We start from the raw sequence: 23312 nt of genomic DNA on the forward strand, positions 1-23312 counted from the left end.
CCCCCTCTAAAATAAATAGATCTTTTTTTTAAGAAAAGGGGAGGGGGTCTACCAGAAGACATTCATGATTCAGAATTCACGCCTTTTGACAGGTCCCTATTTCCCAAATAACAGAAGAGCTATTATCTATTAGCTGACAAAGGAGGTGCCTGTGCTGTGGCCAATACCACCTGGTGTGCCTGGACAGGACACATGGGGACGCTGAAACTCAGGTAAGATCACAGAACAAGTCACTGGGCTTAAAAGGTGACTCTTCACAGAGTCTTGGACTCGTTTGATTTTGATTGGTCTGGGTCTTGGGGACAATGGTTCTAAAGTGCACTCCAAATACTGGGATTTATCCCACTTATGGTAATGATAATAATCTCTCTGGTGCATTGTATTCTTGCACAACCCTGAAATACATGTAGGCGCTAACCATCAAGCAAACGATCTCCCTAAAACTGGAACATCTAGGAACAAAATAACCAACTTAAGGAGTGGTAATCTGAAGTTGTGACCTGTGAATACTACAGAGGTTAAGGAAAAAGGTTACAATCTATGGATATCACACAAAGGAACAACAGAAACTTAAAGAACTTCAGGGCAGTAACTGGAGAGTGGTGCTAAGGCCTTCCTTACATGTTTATCACATCTCTCAGTGGAGCTGAGAGTCTGACTGAAAGGGGGTAGTGCTCAAAAGAAAACCACAGGCCCCAAATTGTGCCACTTAGGTTAACAACCCAACTCATTAAACCAAGACTTTATTCCTCCTCCCACCCAATGTCACCTTTAACCAGCCAACGTAGAATTCCCTGATCAACACTGAGGAATTTTCTGATAGACCCCCTTCTGCTCTCCTTTTGAGGTGACCTCACCTAAACAATGCATATCTTGCTAATAAATTCCTTTCTTCTTTTTTTTTTTTTAATGCTCTCTGCCTTGAAGAGCCTTTCCCTTCTTTAGCTGAGGTAGAGATCTTCTATTCTTGGTAGATGGATACTGCCTGATTCATGAATCATCTACTAAAACCACTTAGATCTTCAAATTTACTCAGTTGACATTTTTTTTTTTTTTAACACCAAGAACAGCTATTTCACAGCTTCTAAAATACTACAAGGTTTCTTGCCAAATTTTCTTAAAACAATGCCATTCGGAGATAGAGTTCATGAAGGCCTTACGGAATAATGAATTCCAACTATTCCACGTTGCGCCTACATAGAATGGCCTAGAAATTGTTCCTCGGGATGAATGGCATTTCCATGATGTCAAGATTTTGACTGCAACTTCACAGATAGAAAATAAAATAGCCAGCACCATGGGACACACATGGAGTTAGAAGTTTTGGGGCAAGATCCCGGGGAGCCTCAAAGGGCAGGTTAGGGAGCTGGGCTCCTCTCTGAACCTACTGGTGACCCCTGAGTGCTTGTGAGAGGGGGATGTCACAATACAACAGTAGGAAGTCAAAACACAGGGATGGAGGGGTGGCATGGGAGGCAAGAAGCCAGCCAGCTAGGATACCTTATAAAAGTTAATGGTTGAGAGTGAATGGATTCCTGAATTGTGCTAGTGGCAACCTGAATGGAGACAGTGGGAAGAGGCGGAAAAGGGTCAGAGGAATCAAAAATGTGTGAGCCGTGTCCTTGTTCTGTGCCAGTGCCATACTGTCTTGATGACCACAGCTTTGTAATATAGCTTGAAACCTGAAATCGTGATGCCTTCAGTTTTGTTCTTCTCTTTCAGGACTGCTTTGGCTATCAGGGACACATAGATCATTGGAGCAGAATAGAGAATCAAGAAATGGACCCACAACTATGTGGTCAATTAATACTCAAAAAGCAGGAAAGAACAGCCAATGGAAAAAAAGAGTCTCTTCAACAAATGGTGTTGAGAAAACTGGAGAGCAGCATGAAGAAGAATGAGATTGAACCACTTTCTTACACCATACACAAAAATAAATTTAAAGTGGATGAAAGACCTAAATGTAAAACAGGAAACCATCAAAATATAAAGGAGAAAATAGGCAGCAGCCAACCTCTTTGACCTTGACCATAGCAATTTCTTACTAGACTTGTCACCAGAGGCAAAGGAAACAAAAGCAAAAATGAACTATCGGTAATTCCTCAAGATAAAAAGCTTCTGCACAGCAAAGGAAACAGTCAACACAACTAAAAGGCAACCTACAGAATGGGAGAAGATATTTGCAAGTGACATATCTGACAAAGGGTTAGTATCCAAGATCTATAAAGAACTTATCAAACTCAATGCACAAAAAAACCCAAACAATCCAGTTAAGAAATGGACAGAAGACACGAATAAATACTTTTCTAAAGAAGATATCCAGATAGCTAACAGACACATGAAAAGATGCTCAATATCTTTAATCAGGGAAATACAACCAAAATCACGATGAGATACCACATCACACCTGTCAGAATGGCTAAAATTAACAACGTAAGAAACAACAGGTGTTAGTGAGGATGTGGAGAAAGGGAATCCTCTTGCACTGTTGATGGGAATGAAAACTGGTACAACTACTCTGGAGAACAGTATGGAGATTCCTCAAAAACTTAAAAACATGGCTACCCTATGATCCAGTAGATCCAGTAACTGCACTACAAGATATTTACCCAAAGGATACAAAAATACAGATTTTCAGAGGTACATGCACCCCAATGTGCATAGCAGCATTATCAACAATAGCTGAACTATGGAGAGAGCCCAAATGTCCATCAACTTATGAATGGATAAAGATGTGGTAAATATATGCAATGGAATATTACTCAGCCATTCATGAGAATGGAATCTTGCCATTTGCAACCACGTAGATGGAGCTAGAGTGTATTATGCTAAGTAAAATAAGTCAGTAGGAGGAATACTAAATACCACATGATCTCACTCATATGTGGAATTTAAGAAACAAAACAGATGAACACATGGAAAAGGGTGGGGGGGGGGAAGAGAGGGAAGCAAAACATAGGAAGACTCTTAACAATAGAGAACAAACCGAGGGCTGATGGAGGGAGGTGATTGCAGGATGGGCTAGATGAGTGATGGGCATTAAGGAGGGCACTTGTCATGAGCACTGGGTGTTGCATGTAAGTGATGAGTCACTGAATCTACTCCTGAAACCAATATTGCACTGTATGTTAACTAAAATTTAAATAAAAATTTGAAAATAAAACAATAGAGCAATTAAAAAAAAAAAAAAAAAAGAGGCTCCTACCATGATGTAAATGCTGGTCTAGGAAGCAGAAAGTTTTACACAGATATTAAAGCTAATGAAAAACCTATTCAGAATACTGAGCATCATGCTGGGAAATTTAAAAGCCCAAGATTAATAACAAAATTCAACCAGATTTTCTGTAGCAGGCTACTCAAGAATGTTGCAAAAGAACACCAACCACTATGAGCCCTCACCAGTCTTTGGATAGGGTCACACCAGGAATATCCATATCAAAGGGATTAAGTGACCTGATCTTACTACAAACTCACAGTTGGATTCATTACACTTTTATTTCAAGTTCTTCTCAGCAAGAATGCTGAATTTTCAATACACTGTTTATTAGAAGAACTGTCTTGTTTTCTATTTGGCCCCCTGAGTACAGTTATGCAAATTTAGACTAATGGGTAGAGGTTTGGAATCAACAATTTTGCCTTAGCTTGCCATTCACTTTCTTTTAATTGAGAGGAAATGCACATAACATAAAATCAACCATTTTAAAGTGAACAATTCAGTGGCATTTAGTGTAACACAAGGCTGCATAAGCACCACTTGTTTATTCCCCAAAACCATTCATTTTTAAAAGGGAACAAGAATACCACTCTTAGTGCTTTTGACAACTTTACCAACATGAGGCTAGCATACATAACTATTAAAAAACATTGTGGTCACACTAAGCCTTTGACCAACCGTGTATTACACACATACACAATGTTGTCTCTGTTATAATTATTGTGTTGCAGTGGGAATTTTATTCTAAAAATAGGCTCCCTGGGGTTTTACAACATATTAAATTCAGAAATTGAATTACATTATTGTACTAATATCTTTTACACAGATCATATAAAAGGATGTCTCATACTCCTTTTATCTCGGTACCAGAAAAGCCCTGAACTTCTTAAAAAACAAAAACAAAAAACGGCTAAAGGAGACTTCAATGTGCCATACCTTATTGGGATCGCTGGCCGCTTCCTTCCCAAATCAGCTTCAAAGAGAAAGCCTTCCACAGCAATAAATAAAAATTGTGCAAATGTCACAATGTTCCCGCATCCTGGATGCTTCCTGTGTAGTAAATATCAAAAAGGCAAATAAGGTACAAAAAGTTGAGATAAAGGGCACCAAGACTTGTTATACTGAGAATCTGAAGTAACAGGGAATATTGATTTCTATTACCCACTGACCTTTATCTCAGATCTCATATCCCATGGATCACACACGACTATCAACAGAGCTCACAGAGAAGAATCCAAGCTTATTTCACCCTTTCCTAGGTGTAGCAGGCCAGGAGTAAGAATCACGCCAATAACACTCGTTGTCAGAACTACGATACAACTTTTCTAGTCAACTTGGGAAGTTGATGGTATGTACCTGGGATATGCACTTCATCTACAGGGCTTCAGTCAGGTTACTAGTCAGCTTCAGCAGCAAAGCCCAAGCACAACAATATGCTCAGGTCTCCTGGAATGTTCACATAGCCTCCTGCCCCAGAGCCACCAAAACTACTGTCAATAGAAGACATGGACCCATTGTTGGTGACTGGAACATCACTTAGATAAGGTTCCCATGGGGGCAACAACTGATTCTTGGGGTGGGGAGATGCATGCTGTATTTCTAAGTATCAAGCACATGAAAGAATATAAAATGTATCTGTGGAAGGGTGATTAGGAAAAAAGTGTCTAGAGACAAAGGTCTTTGACAGGGTTAAGTCGAGATAAGGAGCAATAATAATAACCACGGTGGTTAAAATTACACAATGGCAGGCAGGATCCAGTTTTCTAGAATGGAAGTGTGAGAGTGGAAGTTAATTACCCTATCTATATCCTGTTTACTTATCTTTAAAATGAGAACAGTATTAGTGCTTGTCTCGATGGTTTCTTGCAGAGTAAATAAGCCAGTCCCTGGAAAGTACTCCATAGTGTGCCACGGAGGGGGAAAAAAGGTAAAGACTAGAACATCAGGATCTTGCACACTGGAAGGTCTTCAATTAAAGTATAGTAACCCTTTTAAAGACATTTATCTTGACCTTTTTTTCTCACCTATAAAAAGGTGATAAATTTTTAATTCTGGAGTGAGGATTCAATGAGAAAATGTCAAGTGCCAATCACAAGGCTTAGCCCAAATGCGGTTCAACAAGCTTCTTTGCTTCCCACCCAGTTTCTCTTTACCAATAGATTAAGGCAATTCAACTGAAGAACAATTATGGAGAACCTACCAAGTGTAAAGTTAGGTGCTAGGGAGCTCCCACTGTGGTGACCGATGATCCCTGAACCCTTAAGGAGATGACAACGTAATGAGGGCGATAAACATGGGGTATGAAACAGTAAGAACCTGGGGCGACACAGGGAAGGTCAGGGGACCGACCACGTCCAATTCATCTTCGTGCCCCACATTTTGGGCGCAGTATCCGGCCACTCAAGCGGCTGAATGAATATAAGGGTGCCTCACTTTAAGGAAATAGGACTTCAAATATTAGTATTGTGTGAAAGATAAAAAGAAACCATTTATTTCTAAAAATGATTCACTTTACAAGTGTATTTCTCACAGAATTTTTTAAAACGCATAATAATTTTTAATTTTATCTTTATTTGTATTTTTACAGAGGTAGTTATTATGCCCATTGCACTGCTAAAGACACTGAGGGTCACATGGCACTGACTCAGGTAAGTCTCCCAGAGCTACAGGGCAAATAAGTGATGTCTGCAGGCTCCCTTATATAACTGTTTACAATTCAGTGGTTTTTAGTATTTTCAGAGTTGTGCAGCTTACCATTTTAGGGTATCCCCCAAAGAAATCCCATACCCATCCGGGTCCCTCTCCATTGCCTCCTCCCTCCTCCCTTGACAACCCTATTCTACTTTGTCTATTCCCATAGGATTTAAAAATATCCCTAATGTACTCACATAATTAAATTTTTTTTTAAAGTCATTTTAGAGAGCTCTTTTGGGGAACACGCTGTTGTATGGCTACCAATGGAACTATTTGTTTTAACTTGAGTAATTCATTTTAAAACTTCAGTATAAAAGCTTGTGGGTCCTTTTCTCTAAATCACTTGTTTCCTTGAACTTTAACTTCTTAACAATTATAATCAACTGCAAAGTTTCTTTTTTTTTTTTTTTTTAATTTTTATTTATTTATGATAGTTACACACAGAGAGAGAGAGAGAGAGGCGCAGAGACACAGGCAGAAGGAGAAGCAGGCTCCATGCACCGGGAGCCTGACGTGGGATTCGATCCCGGGTCTCCAGGATCGCGCCCTGGGCCAAAGGCAGGCGCTAAACCGCTGCGCCACCCAGGGATCCCTGCAAAGTTTCTTTTACTTTGAATTCTCTTTGTCAAGAATTCAAATTTTTACTTGAAAGACAAGCAAATTTGAAGAAGTTTATGCCTTCTGTAGTTCTCCAGATTTAGGAAACTTCCTTGAGTCAACATTATACACTTGATTGTGAAATAAAATAGGAAAAAGAAAATGTTTCAGATTGCTTTCCTGACGTAAGACACACACTACCTTGGCTAGCTAGTTAGCTGGTGTGTGCGCATTTTGTTTCCAAGCTCTTTCAGGAAGGACATCAAGGAATCCATTCATGACTTCATGTCTGTTCTGTATGGCTGGGTGGTGCTTTTTATTATAGGTCCCAATTACAGATATAAAAATCAGAAAGAAAAACCTAAATCTGTTTTCCAATTTGGGGGAAATGGATAAAAATGTTTCCTTCTCCCTACAAGTCACTCTACCATTTCCATTTATATTTAGTGTTCTAGTTGGCACTTATTAGGGCACATAATGGTTCCAAGGAAGCCATATGAGAGCACAGTTCCTGCCCTACAAAAATTTACGAGCTTTCCACTGTAATGTCCCATGATAAAGTCAAAATTTATGAGGAGGCCAAATCTACAAAGAACCTTAAAGACCATCTGGTCCAACCTGCTCTTATTTTATTGATCTTTTAACAAGGTACGTTGTGAGTTGCCCAAGCAAATCAGGAAAAAGCTGCTATTCAGTCTGGTGTACACCAGTCACTAAATTAATAAATGCATCCCTCCATCACTTTATGAAAACCCATTGCTGTATGCAAAAAGCTAGATTTACAAAAAAAAAAAAAAAAAAAGGAGGATTTATTTATAAATTCTTCCAACTGTTCTACATAGAAGCTGCTATATTTCACCAAAACATTCCATAATGTTAGATTTATCACGACTTTTCAGGAGTAGCTCGTTAATACAAGGTTTACCCGTACTGAAACAGAAGTTGTTAGAAGAGGAAGTCAATGTGCTTCAGGTGCTTTGCGCCTGGATTTTATGGAATCCTTCAAAACCCTGTGAGGCTGGAGCCACCACCTGCACCTTTCAACTAATTTAGCCAAGAGCCCCACTTGGTAAGGAGAGCTTTCAGGTGCTAGCATATGATGATGTTATACAGCCTTTGGCATGATTTAATTTAATGGCATATTCAACGCAAGTATTATATTTATATATATTTATAATATAACATTATTCTCTGACCTCCATTTCCATGGCTGCCCCAATCGTACCACTTTTCTAATATTTTTAAATCCATTTCCAAAGTGATCTTCCTTTGAAGTGTACCAGACTGACAACGGGATGCTTTTTTTTTTTTTTTCCTTCCATTTTTAAACCTCTCTCCACCTACTCCCAAAATAAGTGACGGATCTTCATCAACACTTTCTGCATAAGATTTCAAGCTCTGTAAGAGCAAAAATTAACCCACACCCTGAGCAAACTGATTGCTTCAGAATGACTAATCGATGGTAACGGAAGGCAAAACACAGTTCTAGCGGGCTGCACGTGAGGAGCTGACCAAAATTCTGCGGGCGGCTTACGTTCAAAAATAACAAGGAGGTTGCAAAAGGTGCCGGACTAGCCCTGCCACCTCACCTAACTTCTTGGGACCTGTTTCACTTTCAGTAAAGAGACTGTAACTCCTGGCCTGTTTGGTACACAAGATTGTTCTGATAAGCCTGAAATCTTACGCTCTTACACAGCTTGAAACATTGGGCAGAAATCCTATGAAGGCCCTGGAATGTCATACCGTGTTATAAACATATATACATGACCTTATGACACAGGGCACTAGATGACCCCACGGACAGTTTACTCCTCAGCCCAGAGCAGCTAAATGAAAAGGATGCCCAAGCCAAGACTTGGCAGTTTGGGTCCGAGCCTGTGCTGGTCCGCCTGTCGTCTCTCAGTGGCTGACCTCTGCACGCTACTCTGCATTGAGTGCCGCCTCTGTGAAGCCAACCTCGCTGCCCTCTGGGGAAGTGTCCCGACCAGCCCGAAGTCATACGGCGACACCTCGAAACGCACGCTTCTCAACCTAGGGGCTGTGCCGTCGGAAGGCCGAGTTCCGGTCTCGGTCAAGGGGCCAGGCTCCGCACTGGACTGAGAATCCGTCCCACGCCGTCGGCGGGAGGTACGCCTGGGTCAAGTCCATCTCAAGGCCAACAGCACAGATGCCTTGGCGGCCACCTGAATGAAACCTTGTCCTCGGCGAGTACCACATCCTCTGCTCAAGCCCGGATGCGGCAGGAACGCGATGCAGGCAAGAGCCGCAGGAACGCTGGGTGCTGCTGCCACGAGCCCCCGGCCGACCCGGCCGACGGGGGCCCGGCCCAGGGAACCCTCTGCAGGCTTCAATGCGGCGAGGGCGGCGAGGGCGGCGGACGCCCGCGTCGCCCTCCGGGGATGCCGGGTCCCCAGCGGCCGCGCCCCGCCCCGCCCCGCGCCGGTCACTCACCGGGCCAGGAGCTCCAGGAAGACGACATTGCTGCAGCAGCCTGCGAACACCAGGCCCACCGCGAGGGCCGGGCGCATGGCCGGAGCGCGGGAGGAGGCGCCCGCCTAGACCGCCACCCCAGCAAGCCGCGCCGCCGCGTCCCCCGCCGCACGGAGCATCCCCGCCGGGCCGCCGCCGCCGCCGGCTCCCTTTCCCCCGCGGCGGCCACCAACGCAGCCGGCCGAGGCGCTGTAGTTCGCAGTCCGCCTGGGCCCCATTCATCCGCGGGGGCGTCCCGGCCGGGGCCAGACTACATGTCCCAGGGCGCCGCGCGCCCTTGCGTCCGGCCACGTCGGGTCCCGCCTCACGGTTCTTCCGCCAGAGACGAGAGCCGGACGGGGTGCCCGTCGTGCCTCGCGCGGCAGGAGGCCGCTGGGCTTGCTGGGAAGTGAAGTTCCGGAGCCGAGAGGCCGCTGGAGGCTCGGAGAGGGTCGTGCTGTGCAGTCGCCGCTGCTATCATCCGAAGCAGTTCGCCTGACAAGAGCGGGAGTAGACATGGAGCCTGTGAACTTGCTTGTCTACGTCTTGGAAAGAACTTGCGACTCGGGGATAGAGTCTCGGCTCGGCCGCTACTCAGCTCCGCCGCGTCGGGCGACTTCCTCGAGCCGAGTCCCGCCCTAGGTGAAGACGGGAACGGTAATGCCTGTCTTGCCCGCTTGCCTGGGCCTGGCCTAACTGCAGCCTGAGATTCACTAAGCACCGCGGCGTGTGTTCCCGGGTGACGCCCACGCTCCTGGTCCGTGGACCACGTCTGGAGGAGCAGACGCAGGCCTGGAGACCCGCGACTCCGGGACCGGTTTCGGCCCTCCTGTTGAGCCAGGGACTCGTGCGGCCAGCCTGCCCCGAGGCCCCCTTCCCCGCCGCTTATGTCCTGCCCAGACGAACTTATCTTTGTTTTTCATTTCGCCACCAGGCATCTTTTTTTTTTTTTTTTACATTTTTAATTTAAATTCGATTTGCCGACGTATAGTATGACACCCAGGGCTCATCCCATCAAGGGATCCCTCAGTGGCCACCAGGTATCTTTAAAGAGTGATCTAAGTTCATAGTCTTTGCTTTTTACTCTGATGAAAGGCTGACTCTTGATGACCTCTTAATTGTCAAAACCATATACCACATCCTCGCCTTACGTGATCTTGCAGTGGCTTTTGACGATGAAAGCTCCATCCTCTTGACACTCTCTTGTCCGTTTGCCTATAAGACACAAGTCTCCTGCTTCTCTTTCTATTTCTCTATTTTTTTTTTTTTCAGTTTTGTTTGCGGGCTTTTCCTCCTCTGCCCCAAGCCTACCAAAGTCCAATTATTTGTCCCTCCTCTTCCTGCCCGAAACACTTTCTGTAGGTGATCTCATTTCCATAACTTTAACCATCGTTATATGTAACTCAGAGCCCATGTGTGTATATATGGGCAGGTACAGCCCCAATTTCCTGTGTGCCTTAAACTTTCCAACTGCTTATTTGACTTCTTCAGCAATATGTCCTTGTAAACCTTTCAGCTTAAGTATATACACAGCTCATCTACCCTTCCATATAGGCCTTTATTTCTTTTTCTAAAAAGATTTCATTGCTTTATTTGAGAGAGAGAGAGAGAGCACAAGCAGGGAGAGGGGAGGGGGCAGGAGGAGGAGGAGAAGCAGGACCCTGGGATCATGATGAGCTGAAGGCAGATACTTAACTGACTTAGTCATCCACGTGTCCCAATAGGCCCTTATTTCTACTAAGGACATTATCTATCCACCTATTCTCTTTGGGCAGAAACCTGAAAGATTTTCACAGTCTTCCTCTCCTTCCCACCACACATTTATTTGATCTCTACATCCTGTCAAGTATGCCTCACAGATACTTCTAGATTCCAGCCTCTCAATCCACTTATCCTCTTGCAGAAGCCTTTAAACATGTCTTGGTGCCTTCAACCTCTGCCTTCTTCAGCCCACCCTTCATGCTGTCTCCAGACTGTGTTTCCAAAAAACAAACTCAAAACTCTCTGTGTCGCACTGCTATGCTAAAATGTCTTTTCTAGTTGTTTAGTTCTGTGTAATAGACCACACTGAAGTGTAGTGATTCAAAATATAGTGTAGAGCCAAATAAAAAAAATTCTTCCCTGCAGTTCTTTATATTATACATGCTCAACACACAGCTCCATTGGGGTTTTCTGAGGTTTTCTGATGTAGTGGTTGTCAGATGTCACCGGAGGTTGGAGTCCCCTGAAAGCTGGGCTGAGGAACAGCCTTTTCCCCATGGTCTCTCTTAGGCTGTGCTTCCTCTCAATGCTGTAGTCTCAGGATTGCTGGACTTCTTATATGACAACTGTCATCCCTCGAATGAGTTTTCCAAGAAACAAAGGCAGAAGCTGCAGTGGCCTCAGAAGTCACATAGTGTCACTTGCACCAAAATCTATTGGTTCCATTGGCCAACCCAGATTCACTGTGGAAGAGGTCTAACCAAGGCATCGGTTGGGTGCGGGCCAGGAGGGCATCTTTGAAGACTAGCTATACGGCACTTCTTGGCTCCTTGTGTAAAAACCACACTTGCAGAAGGTAGACAAGCATGTCACAATTAAGTCACAGTTGATCTCTGTAGTTTCATCTGCTACTATCCTTCCCAGTGCTATCCAGACTCTTACCACATTAAACACTCTCTGCTTTCTGAGTTTATGGTGACTTTCAAAATTCACATCTCTGCACATGTCCTCTCTGCTCAGAATACCCCCTTTCTCCCTGGTCATCTTCTCATCCCTTCACAGCAGTGGAGGACAGTGGAGCAAGCACATACTTCTGCACCATGTGGAGGGACAGTCCCCTCTCAGATACCATCTTTCTGTGTGTAGCTTTACAGTCTACCATTCCCGGCTCCCTCCTCTCTCTGCAGCGCTTCATCCATTCCTGAACGAATCCATGAAACCTGTTGTGTTCTAGTTGTCACTTTCAAGTCGGTCTCCCCTGTAGACCATGCTCCTTTGCAGACAGAACCAAGAATATTGGATTCATCCCTTGATCCTCAGTATCATATACAATGACTGATATTGTACTATGTACATATATTTTTTTGTTGTCTTGAATGAGCTTTGCTTTACTACTTGAGTCAGATAATTAATAACTTGTACATTCAATAAATATGTATATATTTTTATTAATTATTTTTATTACATAGTACATATTTTCAGTCATGACTCATTTTTAAACATCAAAAGTATAAACACAAAAAATGCACTGCTCAATTCATTTGCATAAACAATGATATACATAACCAATACCCTGGCCAAGAAACATTCCAGAATTTCCTTATTCCCCCTCCCAATCACTAATCCCCTCCAGGAATAACCACTTTTCTTCCTTTCCAGCACCAGAATTTGCTTTGCCTGTTTTGGGACTTCACATAAATGGAATCATACAGCATATTTTCTTTTGTTTCTGTTTCTTTCATTCAATATTCTGTTTCTGTTTGTCTGTGTTGTTGCATGTATTTGTAGTTCATTTACTCTCATTGCTCTCCAGCATTCCTTGCCATGAATATACCACAAATTATTTCTCTCCTTTTGGGAATGGACAGTCTGGCTATTACGAATAGCACTACTATGGAATCTGCCCCACTTAGCTTCTGGTGAGCTATTAAGCACGTGATTCTGTTGGATGTGAGTATATTAATCAAGGCCTTAGTCAGGAAACAGAAATCACACAGTCGTGAACAGGGAAAGTTTGATCTCAAGAATTACTAACTAGTAACAGAGAAGTCATGACTCTAAGGAGTTAAGGAACTCCCAAGATTGTACATATAGCAGATACGAGGAGCAGCTCCCACCTAAGACTGAGGCAGACAACCCAAGGAAGGAACAAATTTGGAAGACGGCCTTCTTGAAGGCCAAACTGAGATCTGGGCCTTACTGAAAAGGGTGTGGTTATGGCCACCTGGCTAGCAGAGTTCTGTGAGCTGCCAATCAAACTCACTGTGAGCCACCCTCTGGAGTCCAGCTGGGTCACTGGCCAACTCATCAGGAAGCTGCTTGGGGACATGGTACTTCCTAGGAAGCCAGATCTGGCTCTGGAACAGGACTCTCTAGTAGACTCCTGCAAAGGTACTGCTGAATTCTGCGTCCTCACAACACTGCTCTTGCAGCACATCCTGTGACAAAGCTCCTCACTGGGTCACCTGGCAGAGGACAGATGTCCACAGGATCCAGCGCACCAGCACCACATGCAAAACTGTGAAGAGTGAATTTGGAGGTGAGAAGCTGTAAATCAACAACTGGGACAACCTGTTTTTTTTTTGGGGGGGGGGGTTGTCATTTCAACTTCAATCTTTCAATCGTTTGATTGTAAAACCAAAGTTATGCAGTATAGGCAAGGCTTCATCTCCCAGACGTTTTCTTCTTTTCTTCTCTGAGTTCAAAATTCTGGCATCTTTGAATGAACAGAATTTCTTAGACAGCAGCTGGGCTCAATGTGCTAAACCTTCGCACAACCCCCTTCCCTTGTGAAGAAGGACCTATCACTTTGGGAACGTTCATCATCTCTTCCCCCTTGTTTGTCAACAGGAATCGCTGTCAAGGTTGTTTGAAAAACCATTTTTGCTTCTAGTTCCAGCCACTCAGACATATTTTGAATCATTTATAAGATCCACTTAACCACGTTGTTGACAAAAAAATTAAGTAAGATGACTCCTGTGGGATACTGGTTGACAAGTGTCCTCAAGTTGATTATCCTACAGAGGTTTGTCACTTGATTTTTTTTTTAAAACCTATTTTCCATATGTATCACACAAGGATGATTTTCCTCTCTATATATCACATAAATCTTGAGGTTCTTGGAGCTGTGTCCTGGAAAGACACACTATAAATATACTAAAGGCATTATTTATAAAGTCAAAATATTTCTGTTGCTTGTTTCAGAGGTCAGGTTCAAGCAACGCCCCAGCGTATTGATGGATTTATGCACTCTAGCTTCTTCAAGGACATTATTCAAGGACAGATTTTTTTTTTTTTTTTTTCCCAGCGCACTACCTTCAGACACATAGAGTTTTAGAGTTTGGGCTAGGAAGGCAATCTTCCTGACCAGGATGTTAGTGGGAAAAGGTCTAGGACTTTGTCTTAGAAGCCACAGTATCTTCTACTTTTAGATATGTCTGGCTTATAGCGGACGTTTGGTAAGTGATGGTTATGGCAGCAAGGTAGAAGGAAAGAAAAAAGGAATGGAGGGATGGAGGGACAAGCAGAGGGAGGGAAAAAGAGAAAAAGAGGAATCTTTAGTAAAACCAGCTCCTTTTTAGGGATCTCTTATACACAAACAAGAAAGGGGTTGAAAGTGCTACCTGCCATGGAAGAAATAAGTAAGAATCATCATCTGAAGTCCCTAAGTGCCACTCAGTGCCAGTCCTTCGTGCCTGGGGCTGTGGGCCGGCTCCTGAATTGCAGAAATCTTGTCCACTTGATCTATGTACCTTACAGTTTCCTCCTTCATTCCTGTTTAAGTTGATATTTTGTTAAATTGTATTGTTGAGTTGAGGTGGAAAATCTAACCATGAGGAAAAGACACTGTTATACCACTTGTCCTAAAAATGATAGCAGAGAACCAGGTTTTCTACATGGTGTGACATGTCTCAAAGTTACATACCAGGCTTCCCCCTCTCCCCGCCTAACCCGGAATGATTGATAAGATTTTAAGGAGGAAAAAAACAAAAACAAAAACAAAAACAAAAAACAAACCCAAACCCATGGGATCATTTCATTTCAATTTCCCTGCACTGGTTCTGTCACCTTTTGCCCAGCTGAGGTACTAAAGTGCATGTGAAGCTGTCACTAACCCATGTACCAAAACATCTTCGATCTGTTGCAGGGGGTGAATGCAGTACATCACAGAGTCTGATGATTTCAGCTTCCAGACGCTTCCACACATCTAAGAAGGTTAAATACATTTCCTAAGGCTCACAAACTTAGATGCATGTGGGGCCAGGGAGGTGAGGTAAATGTGCAAAACTCATTTTTCACGCAAATGTGTGAGTCTGGCTACAAAACATATGAATTTGGTTGAAGAATTGGGAGGTCTGTCTGGATACATCCAAATTCACATTAAATTTTTTTTATAATTATTTAATGTACATATAACATAAAATCCATCATCTTAATCCTTTTAAGTGTACAGTTTAGTGGTATTAAATACACTTTCATGATTGTACAACCATTACCACTGTCCATCCCCAGAGCTCTTTTCATCTTGCAAAATGGAAACTCAGTTCCCACTGAATGTCTCTCGTCTTCTCTCCCCCCAGCCCTTAGCAACCATCCTACTTTTTTTGGCTCTATAAATTTGACTAGTCTAGGTACTTCCGTTAAGTAGAATCACACAGTATTTGTCTTTTTGTGACTGGCTTTTTTCACTTAGCGTAATGTCCTCCAGGTTCATTCCTGTTGCGGTATATGTCAGAATTTCCTCCCTTTTAATGACTGGATAATACTCCAGTGTGTGTATTTACCACATTTTGTTTATCCATTTATCCTTTGATGGACATTCAGGTTGCTCTCCCCTTCTAGCTATTGGGAATCATGCTATCATGGACATGGGTGTACAAGCATTTCTTTGAAACTCTGTTTTTAATTGTTTTGGATACATACCCAGAAGTGGAACTGCTAGATTGTTGCACTGGACCATGGTAATTCTGTATTTCGTTTTTTTGAAGACTATCATACTATTTCCACAGCAACCATACCATTTTATAATTCCAGGAAAGGACACAAGCGTTCCTTTTCTCCATATGTCTCCCCAACTCTTGTTATTTTCTGGGGTTTTGCCTATTTGTCTGATAGCAGCAATCCTAATCGATGGAATATAGTATCTCATTGTGATTCTGATTTGCATTTCCCTGATGATTAGTGATGTTTGGCACCATTTCATGTGCTTATTGAACACTTGAGCATCTTATTTGGAGAAATGTGTGCTCAGTCCTTTGAATCCACATTTTTAAAGCATGGAGCTCACCCATCTTGGAGACAGATTCTCTCTGCAGACTGCTGACTTATGATCACTGATTCTACCCCAAATGACAGCGCCAGGACAGCCCTCGCTTGACACCTTCTCAGTGTGTAACACCATCTTACACCCAACATGTTCCCTCTGGAATTGGTGATACTTTTTGCTTTTTCTTCCTTTAAAATTTTGTTTGCAATTTGCTTTTTAATTTGTAATACATAAAAATTTACCAGTGTAACGTGATTTTCCTTCCTCTCCTAAACTCTGGTCACCCAGCACCCCTACTTTGAGACTCCCATTGTCACTAATGTTTTGCGCATCCTCCCATTCATTACAAAATAGGTTTTATTTTTTAAAAAGATTAGAGGGCAGCCCGGGTGGCTCAGCGGTTTAGCGCCGCCTTCAGTCCAGGGCGTGATCCTGGAGACCCGGGATCGAGTCCCGTGTTGGGCTCCCTGCATGGAGCCTGCTTGCTTCTCCCTCTGCCTGTGTTTCTGCCTCTCTCTCTCTCTCTCTCTCTCTCTCTCTCTGTGTGTGTGTCTCATGAGTAAATAAATAAAATCTTTAAAAAAAAAAAAAAAAAGATTACATGCAGGCAGCCCAGGTGGCTCAGCAGTTTAGCGCCACCTTCAGCCCAGGGCCTAATCCTGGAGACCCAGGATGGAGTCCCATGTCAGGCTCCCTGCATGGAGCCTGCTTCTTCCTCTGCCTTGTGTCTCTGCCTCTCTCTCTCTGTGCCTCTCATGAATAAATAAATAAAAATCTTTAAAAAAAAATAAATAAATGAAAAAAGATTAGATGATTTTTTTCCCTTAACATGTATCTTGGAGAATGTTCCATATAGCATAATCTTATTCTTTTTTAATGATTGCATAACATTCCATTTATGGATTTGCCATCTTTTATTTAACCAGTGCTCTGTTATTGGAGTTTTAGATTATTCTCAATCTTTTACTCTAACAAATAGCATTGCATTGAATATCAATGGCATGTATTTCCGAGTAAACCAAACAGGTGGACAACTGGCCATTACTTAGTTACGAGTCATAGTCAAGTTAACAGACTTACTTGTGTTCTAGATTCAAAAGTGTACCAAGTACCAAGCTGGGTAGTACCAAGCTTTCATAGGACTCCTATAGTGAAGAATGCTTCTTCCTAAATCCTCTCCCTATAACCAGATACTTAAAAAAAAAAAAAAGACCAAAACAGATATTTAATTTAATACTTAGGTATAATACAAAATATTACACAGTATACCTCATACATTGTCTGAAAACTACAGACTAACAATAATTCCTCATAGATTGACTCTCACTGGGAAATAAATGTTAGTGCCACAAGGGCAAGAGTCCAACCTAGAAATTAAGCCAAAATTTCCAGGTAATGTGAACTTCAGAACTGAAAGTGAGCTGAAACTTGTACTAAAATAATTTCGAATGGACGTCTTTGTATAATTCCCCACCTTATCAAGTGTAGCACAGTGAACATTGGTTGTCTTTATCTTGTGCATTCAGCATCATGGTTTTGAGCACCCATGACTGTAGCATGATGATTCTCACTGAGTCACTGAATGAACCACAGCCTGAGTGCCCTGATATCAATGGCCCCATATTTCCTCCAGGAAATGGTCTCTGGTGGCCCCAGACCGATCGGTGCTTCTCCAGCTCCCTCTGCTCTCCAGTACTGACCCTAGCCTAGCACTCAGCATGCTCTTGAGTCAGATCCCTTGCTGAAAGAAGCCCTGTGAGGGCAAGGATGATGTTCTTGGTACTTTTGTGTGCACAGCTCTCAACAACAGTGCCTCGCTGGCAAGAGTCCCTCATAAATATCAGTCAGGTGAATGAGTATTGAATAAATAACGGAGTGCATGAATAGTTGGAATTCTCTCTGCTTTTTTAAAGCTCTGATTTTAGTCTTCTTTTGTGCTCTTGGCTCTCTGGACATTCAGCATCTTGGCCTTTGGCCACCGTCCCTTTCAACCCTCTGTGACCTGAGAAAACCTGGCCGATTGAGCATGTGATTGGGTTTAAAAGCACGGAAGGAATGAAGAGCTCGCCGTGGTTCAAGTTTACAGCTTTAGTGCATAATCGTTTCTGACGGGTGTTTTGGGAATTCAAAGATTTATTTTCTTCCTGATTCTTGGGTTCTGCACAGAATGATCAGTCAGCTGATTGCTGGGTTAGAAAGTATTGCTGTCTTGTAAGGCTATAAAAATTAATTAAGAGTCGAGTTATGTGCCCGACACACACGTGGGGAGTACGGGATTATATATCACAAAGCTTGCAAAAGGTAAGATTTTAATATGTGTTTGTTGATTGATAAAGGGAAAGTGCAGAGAATGGTCCTGCTGCCCTCAATGATAATAGCTAACATCTGGAGCACTTAATGCCAGGCACTTTACTAAAATTATCTCATTTAATCATCATAAAAATCCAGGGAGGTAGGCACCATTCTATCTTCCTTTTATGGAGGAAGAAACTGGGGCTTAGAGAGATTAAGAGAGATTTTCAAAGCGATATAAAAAGCCTGAGCATGGCTAACACCCCAGGTTCGAGAGACCAGAGTCATAACTGCTCTGTTCCACTGACCCAAGAGATTTTCAGTCTCATCATAGGGACAAGATAAACACACATGAAACTACTAGCACTTCTCAAAACACCCCAGCCTATGACCAGCCCTTGGTATCTCTCCTCCACTCATCCACTGCTCTTCCCTGAGAATTTGCTCTCTGGGCCACACTGAGTTCCTTGCTGTTCCTGCGATATGCAGAGCACATTCCTGCCCCAGGGCCTTTGCACTTGCTATTCCTTCTGCTGCGAACACTCTTCCCTCAGCTTTATCTGTGGCAATCATCCTCATTTTGTTAATACCTGTGCTTAATTTACTTCCTTGGAGAGACCTTTCCTGACCACGGTTTCTGAAATAACATCCTCTGACATTCTTCCTGAATGTAGCCTGCTTTATTTTCTTTTTTTTTGTTTTTTTTTATTTATTTTTATTTTTTTTATTTTTTATTGGTGTTCAATTTACTAACATACAGAATAACCCCCAGTGCCCGTCACCCATTCACTCCCACTGCTTTATTTTCTTTATGTTACTATTCCCTAATATGGTATTAGCTATCTTTTTATATATTCACTTTTAATCTCTGTGCCTTCCACTAGGCAGTAGACTCCAGAAAACTAAGGGTTTTGTATGTTCGTCCAGCAACTAGAAGAGTGCCTGGCACATAGCTTGACTCAATATATACACCTACCAAATGAATAAATTACTTTGTCATATGGCAATTATCTTTCAGATAATTGATAAGTATTGAACAGCAGCTCTGCACTAGGCATTTTGCCAGATGTTTTGCATTACACTATCTCCTGTGTTACACCCCGATGAGAGAAGCATATCATTTTCTTCACGTTTTACAGACACAGATAAGAAAACCGAAGTTCAGAGACGTTGAACACTGTTCTCCTGAGCTCATTGGCCGAGGTGGGATCTGGGTGTGCTCTTTCCCACTATGGATCATGTCCTGAGAATTCATCCTCCCAGGGCTTCGCTTCCTTGCACACTACAGTCTATACCTGCAAAACTTTGAGCAGACGGTTTCTCCTTTGTTTTGCTCTAATGGTATTTCAACAAGTTCTAACAGAACAGAGAAGAATGGATCATTCTTTTCAAGCTCCGACCTAACATCTGTAGCACAACCTCACAAGGGTCAGATCATGGGGCAGTCTATTTGGCACCAAGTTTCCTCTAGAATGCTTCAGATCCCCCAACTTTTTTTTCAGTCATGACAAATGGCTCAGAAAGAACAAATAACTCATCAAGCAGTAACAAGGAAGAGTGGTCAGAGCAACTCCACGGCAGAGAAGGTTTTGTGTCACTGCCCACTGCCCTGACGCAAGGAGCGCTTATTCCTACACACAATGTTTTCCAAAGTTTTCAATGATGTGGCAACAGGTTTGTGTGTGTGTGTGTGTGTGTGTGTGTGTGTGTGTGTTTTCAAGTGTGGCTTTTGCAAGCGGCCCAACTGGCACGCCTCTGATTGCTAGATGTTGCATCATGCCCTCAGAACATGGAGAGTCAGCCCCTGATCTGCTAGAGAATAATACTTAAAATGTGGACCTGGAAGATTTCACCTTTAACAAGCCTACCCCCATTCACTTTAGCTGGTGTTTGGGGGAAGGGGTGAAGGAAGACTGTTCTTTCGTGCAAAATCTGAGCAACTCAGAATTCATACCAACTTGGTTTCCCATGAGGCACCAGTGTGGCGGCCTGGGGTTTTACTACAGATAAAAGTCTTGGCATTTCTTTATTAACAAATTCTCTAACAATCCGGATGCTTTTTGTCATTGTTCCAGAGTGAGCTTTGGTTTCCTCCTCAAGGCCCCTAACACCCATGATTTAGTGGAATAGGGATGTTGGGGGTGGGGGGGTGGATTTGAAAAGAAGATGTTCCAGATGGTTCAGTGTCAAGGCCGTGGTGGTGACAGCTAAGAAGGGGAAGCTACAGCACGTTTTGAGATGCCACAGGTGACAGGGAGGAGGAGGAGGGGCCAGGCAGCCCCTCTGCTGCAGGAGAGCTGCATGGCCCTCATGCACACCTGTGCAAGGGGCCTCATTATCCTTGCTTCGCAGTTCCCTAAACATGCAATGGAAGTTCAGAGAGGTTGATAGCTAACTCAAAGTCCCACCTAAGATCTGCTGCTCTGTGTAAGAGCCTACATTGACCCCCTACCTCTTTACAGGAAAAGAGGGCCTGCCTCCATCCCGGTCTCTGGGGCCTCATCTCATGCCCACTGCCTCTTGCATCAGAACCTGGTTTATGGGAACTACCCGGGACTCCCTGAACATGACAGCTTTTGTCACTTTGCACCTGTCAAGGTCTCTGGTGCCTTCAGGGCCAGCTGAGAAATGTCTGCCCATGGCTTCAGGTCAGCTCAAGTGTGGCCTCCTCTTCTGTAATGATCCCTCCACCCTCATCCTGAGTTGGGGCCCCATCTTAAGAGCTTCTGCGGCACCTTGTGTTTCATCCTCCACATGCTGCAATTTGCCATGAACGCAACTTTGACCATGGGTCATTTCCAGACTAACACTCTTCAGTGGCTTCCCGTTGCCCATTGAATATAGTCCAATTGATGGCCTTCTTGCTGTGAACCACGACCCCAACCTTTTCTTCTAGAAAAGAACTGTGTTGTCCACCTGATTTGGTAGCTACTAGACCCATGTGGCTATGTAAATGTAAAGTATTTAAAATGAAATACTCAGTTTTTTTTTTTAAAGATTTTATTTATTCACAAGAGACACACAGAAAGAGGCAGAGACACAGGCAGAGGGAGAAGCAGGCTCCATGCAGGGAGCCCAATGCGGGACTCAATCCCAGGACTCTGGGATCACAACCTGAGCCAAAGGCAGATGCTCACCCACTGAGCCACCCAGGTGCCCCTGTACTCAGTTCTTTAGTCAGATTAGCCACTCAACAGAAACAGGTGGTTGTGACTGCCATTTTGGATAGATTTATAGAACCTTTTCATCATCATAGAAACAGGACGGCACTCTTACTAGAGCCTTTTACCCCCACTTTTTGCAACATTTTGCTTGTGCTGGTCCTTCAGTTTGGACTGCCCTTGCCATCCTTATTCTTCTGTGTAAATTTTGTGTATCTCTCTCCCAACAGAATTCAGGAGTTATATCCTTCAGGAATCTTTCCATTAATCCTGACTGGGTTAAGCACCTTTTGGGTGCTTATAGCTTCCTCTGCCTACCTGTCTCATAGCACTTACTCTCTTGGGTACTCAATGTATCTGAATTGGGGAGACCTCAAGGTGAAGGACCCTGGGCCTCATTTATCTATTTCTGGTGCCTCCATATAAGCAGGGCTGTGCTAATCTTTTTCAGCACTGGCAACCTAGTGCTTAGCATCCTAATTGTTTCATAGTAGATGCTCAGTAAATACTTGTGAAATGAGTGAGTGAATGCATTAGTGACTGTGTGTAGGTAACAGTAACACATCCTCGGGAGAGCCTGGAGTTGTAAACCTTGGCATTTTTCAGAACAATAAAGTACGTTATTAGGACAGATCTCCCTTTTCTTTCTTCTTTTTTTTTTTGTGGGGGGGGTGTCTTTTTCCTGCTTACCACAGAATAAAAGGAAAATACAGAAAAATATCAAGAAAAAAATCACCCAGAGGTCACAACCTTCTAGAATCTTCTTTTTTTTTTTAATAATGTTATTAACTCTCTCTTGGTATTCATTGATTCACTATGCATTGTTTGGTTTTTACCTGGTTTCACGTTTGCATTCAGAGACACAGGGCAACTGTACATAAGGAAACTCTTCCAGTATATCTGTAGAGGGAACTGCAAAATTATTCTCCAAAAGAGCTACCATCTGTAGGACCACTAGTAGTTTGTCCAGAAAATACCCTTTTCTAGTTTCTTGGCCCAAAAAGATATGGGGAAAAGGAAGTATAGAAGAATATTGGTTGATTCATGAAAACTAGTCAGCATCTTAGTGGAAGAGCAGTGCTTAACTTTAACATAGAAAACTGTGATGATCATTCTCCATTATCTTTCCAGATCCTTCTTCCACTCTTCTCTGTCCTGCTTTGAGCCCTGAGAATTCTACTCAACTGGGCTACACACCAGGCTCCATTGCTTCCTGGTTTCCAGGTGAGTTTGGCAAGTAGAAGGCCAGGAGATCAGAGGGCACAAAGTGAGAGAGGTTGGGTCTTTAGTCACCCTGCCCCTCATCTCTTGGGCCATGGTTCAAGCAATGGATCCATCTTTCTATCTAGAGCCACAATTCCTTACAGAGAGCTCCTTTCCCATGAATATGGTTCATGTCATGTTCCAGTGATAATGTTCTTCCCTTTGACCCTTTAGGCCTAGGGTTGGTAACATCTTCCCAGTGTTGCTGGTCCCTGGACATTTCACCATCCTTCATTGGTCCTCTTATCTCTGTGCACATTTCTGGGTGAAGTCCTGCCACAAAACTCTATTTAGTTGAGTGTGTTATCTGTTTCCCTCTGGGATCCTAGAGAGATAGTGTCAAATTCTACTCCATTTTCTTTGGGGTATACCTGTCTTCCAACTTAATGTAGCCATTGATTTTGTTGGCAATACCAAGAGTTGGCAAATTCCACATGGGGAAGGCAATGCAGATCCATCCACTACCTGCTTTTGTCAATAAAGTTTTATTGGACTTAGCCAAATTGCAACAGCAAAGATGAATAGTCATGACAAAGCCTACAACATATTAACTATATAGCTCTTTACATAATGTTATATATCTCTTCTAGGCTTATCCCATATTGGAATTACTGTTTGTATCCACAGACTTGTGTATAAAAAGCCTTGGCACATG

General features: G+C 43.0%; 1 protein-coding gene and 2 long non-coding RNA genes across 6 annotated transcripts in view; 2 read left to right on the forward strand and 1 right to left on the reverse strand.

Moving 5' to 3' along the window:
• Positions 1 to 9255, reverse strand: part of SLC35B4 (solute carrier family 35 member B4) — a 34163-nt gene extending 24908 nt beyond the window's left edge. The window contains exons 1-2 of one of the 2 annotated variants that reach the window (XM_072784636.1): positions 8957 to 9255; positions 4151 to 4264 (exon numbers count right to left, since the gene is read on the reverse strand). In XM_072784636.1, coding sequence (XP_072640737.1) covers positions 4151 to 4264; positions 8957 to 9033 — 191 coding nt within the window. In that variant the 5' untranslated portion in view covers positions 9034 to 9255. Of the gene's footprint in view, positions 1 to 4150; positions 4265 to 8416; positions 8784 to 8956 lie in introns of those variants that run through there. The other variant, XM_072784637.1, reaches the window with a different exon arrangement.
• On the forward strand, positions 60 to 6653 carry LOC140609305 (uncharacterized). 2 transcript variants are annotated; one of them, XR_012011196.1, is made up of 6 exons: positions 60 to 212; positions 1723 to 2640; positions 4041 to 4295; positions 4395 to 4562; positions 5802 to 5862; positions 6343 to 6653. It is a non-coding gene; the product is annotated as an uncharacterized lncRNA (long non-coding RNA). The 2 variants fall into 2 exon arrangements; XR_012011195.1 differs by having other exon boundaries at positions 4041 to 4562.
• LOC140609304 (uncharacterized) overlaps positions 8991 to 23312 on the forward strand; it is a 31379-nt gene continuing 17057 nt past the window's right edge. Inside the window, exons 1-2 of one of the 2 annotated variants that reach the window (XR_012011193.1) lie at positions 8991 to 13214; positions 22526 to 22618. This is a non-coding gene — a long non-coding RNA (uncharacterized lncRNA). The remainder of the gene's footprint in view (positions 13215 to 22525; positions 22619 to 23312) is intronic. The other variant, XR_012011194.1, reaches the window with a different exon arrangement.

Source organism: Canis lupus, chromosome 18 (genome assembly GCF_048164855.1).
Source record: "Canis lupus baileyi chromosome 18, mCanLup2.hap1, whole genome shotgun sequence".
NCBI classification, from domain to species: Eukaryota; Metazoa; Chordata; class Mammalia; order Carnivora; family Canidae; genus Canis; species Canis lupus.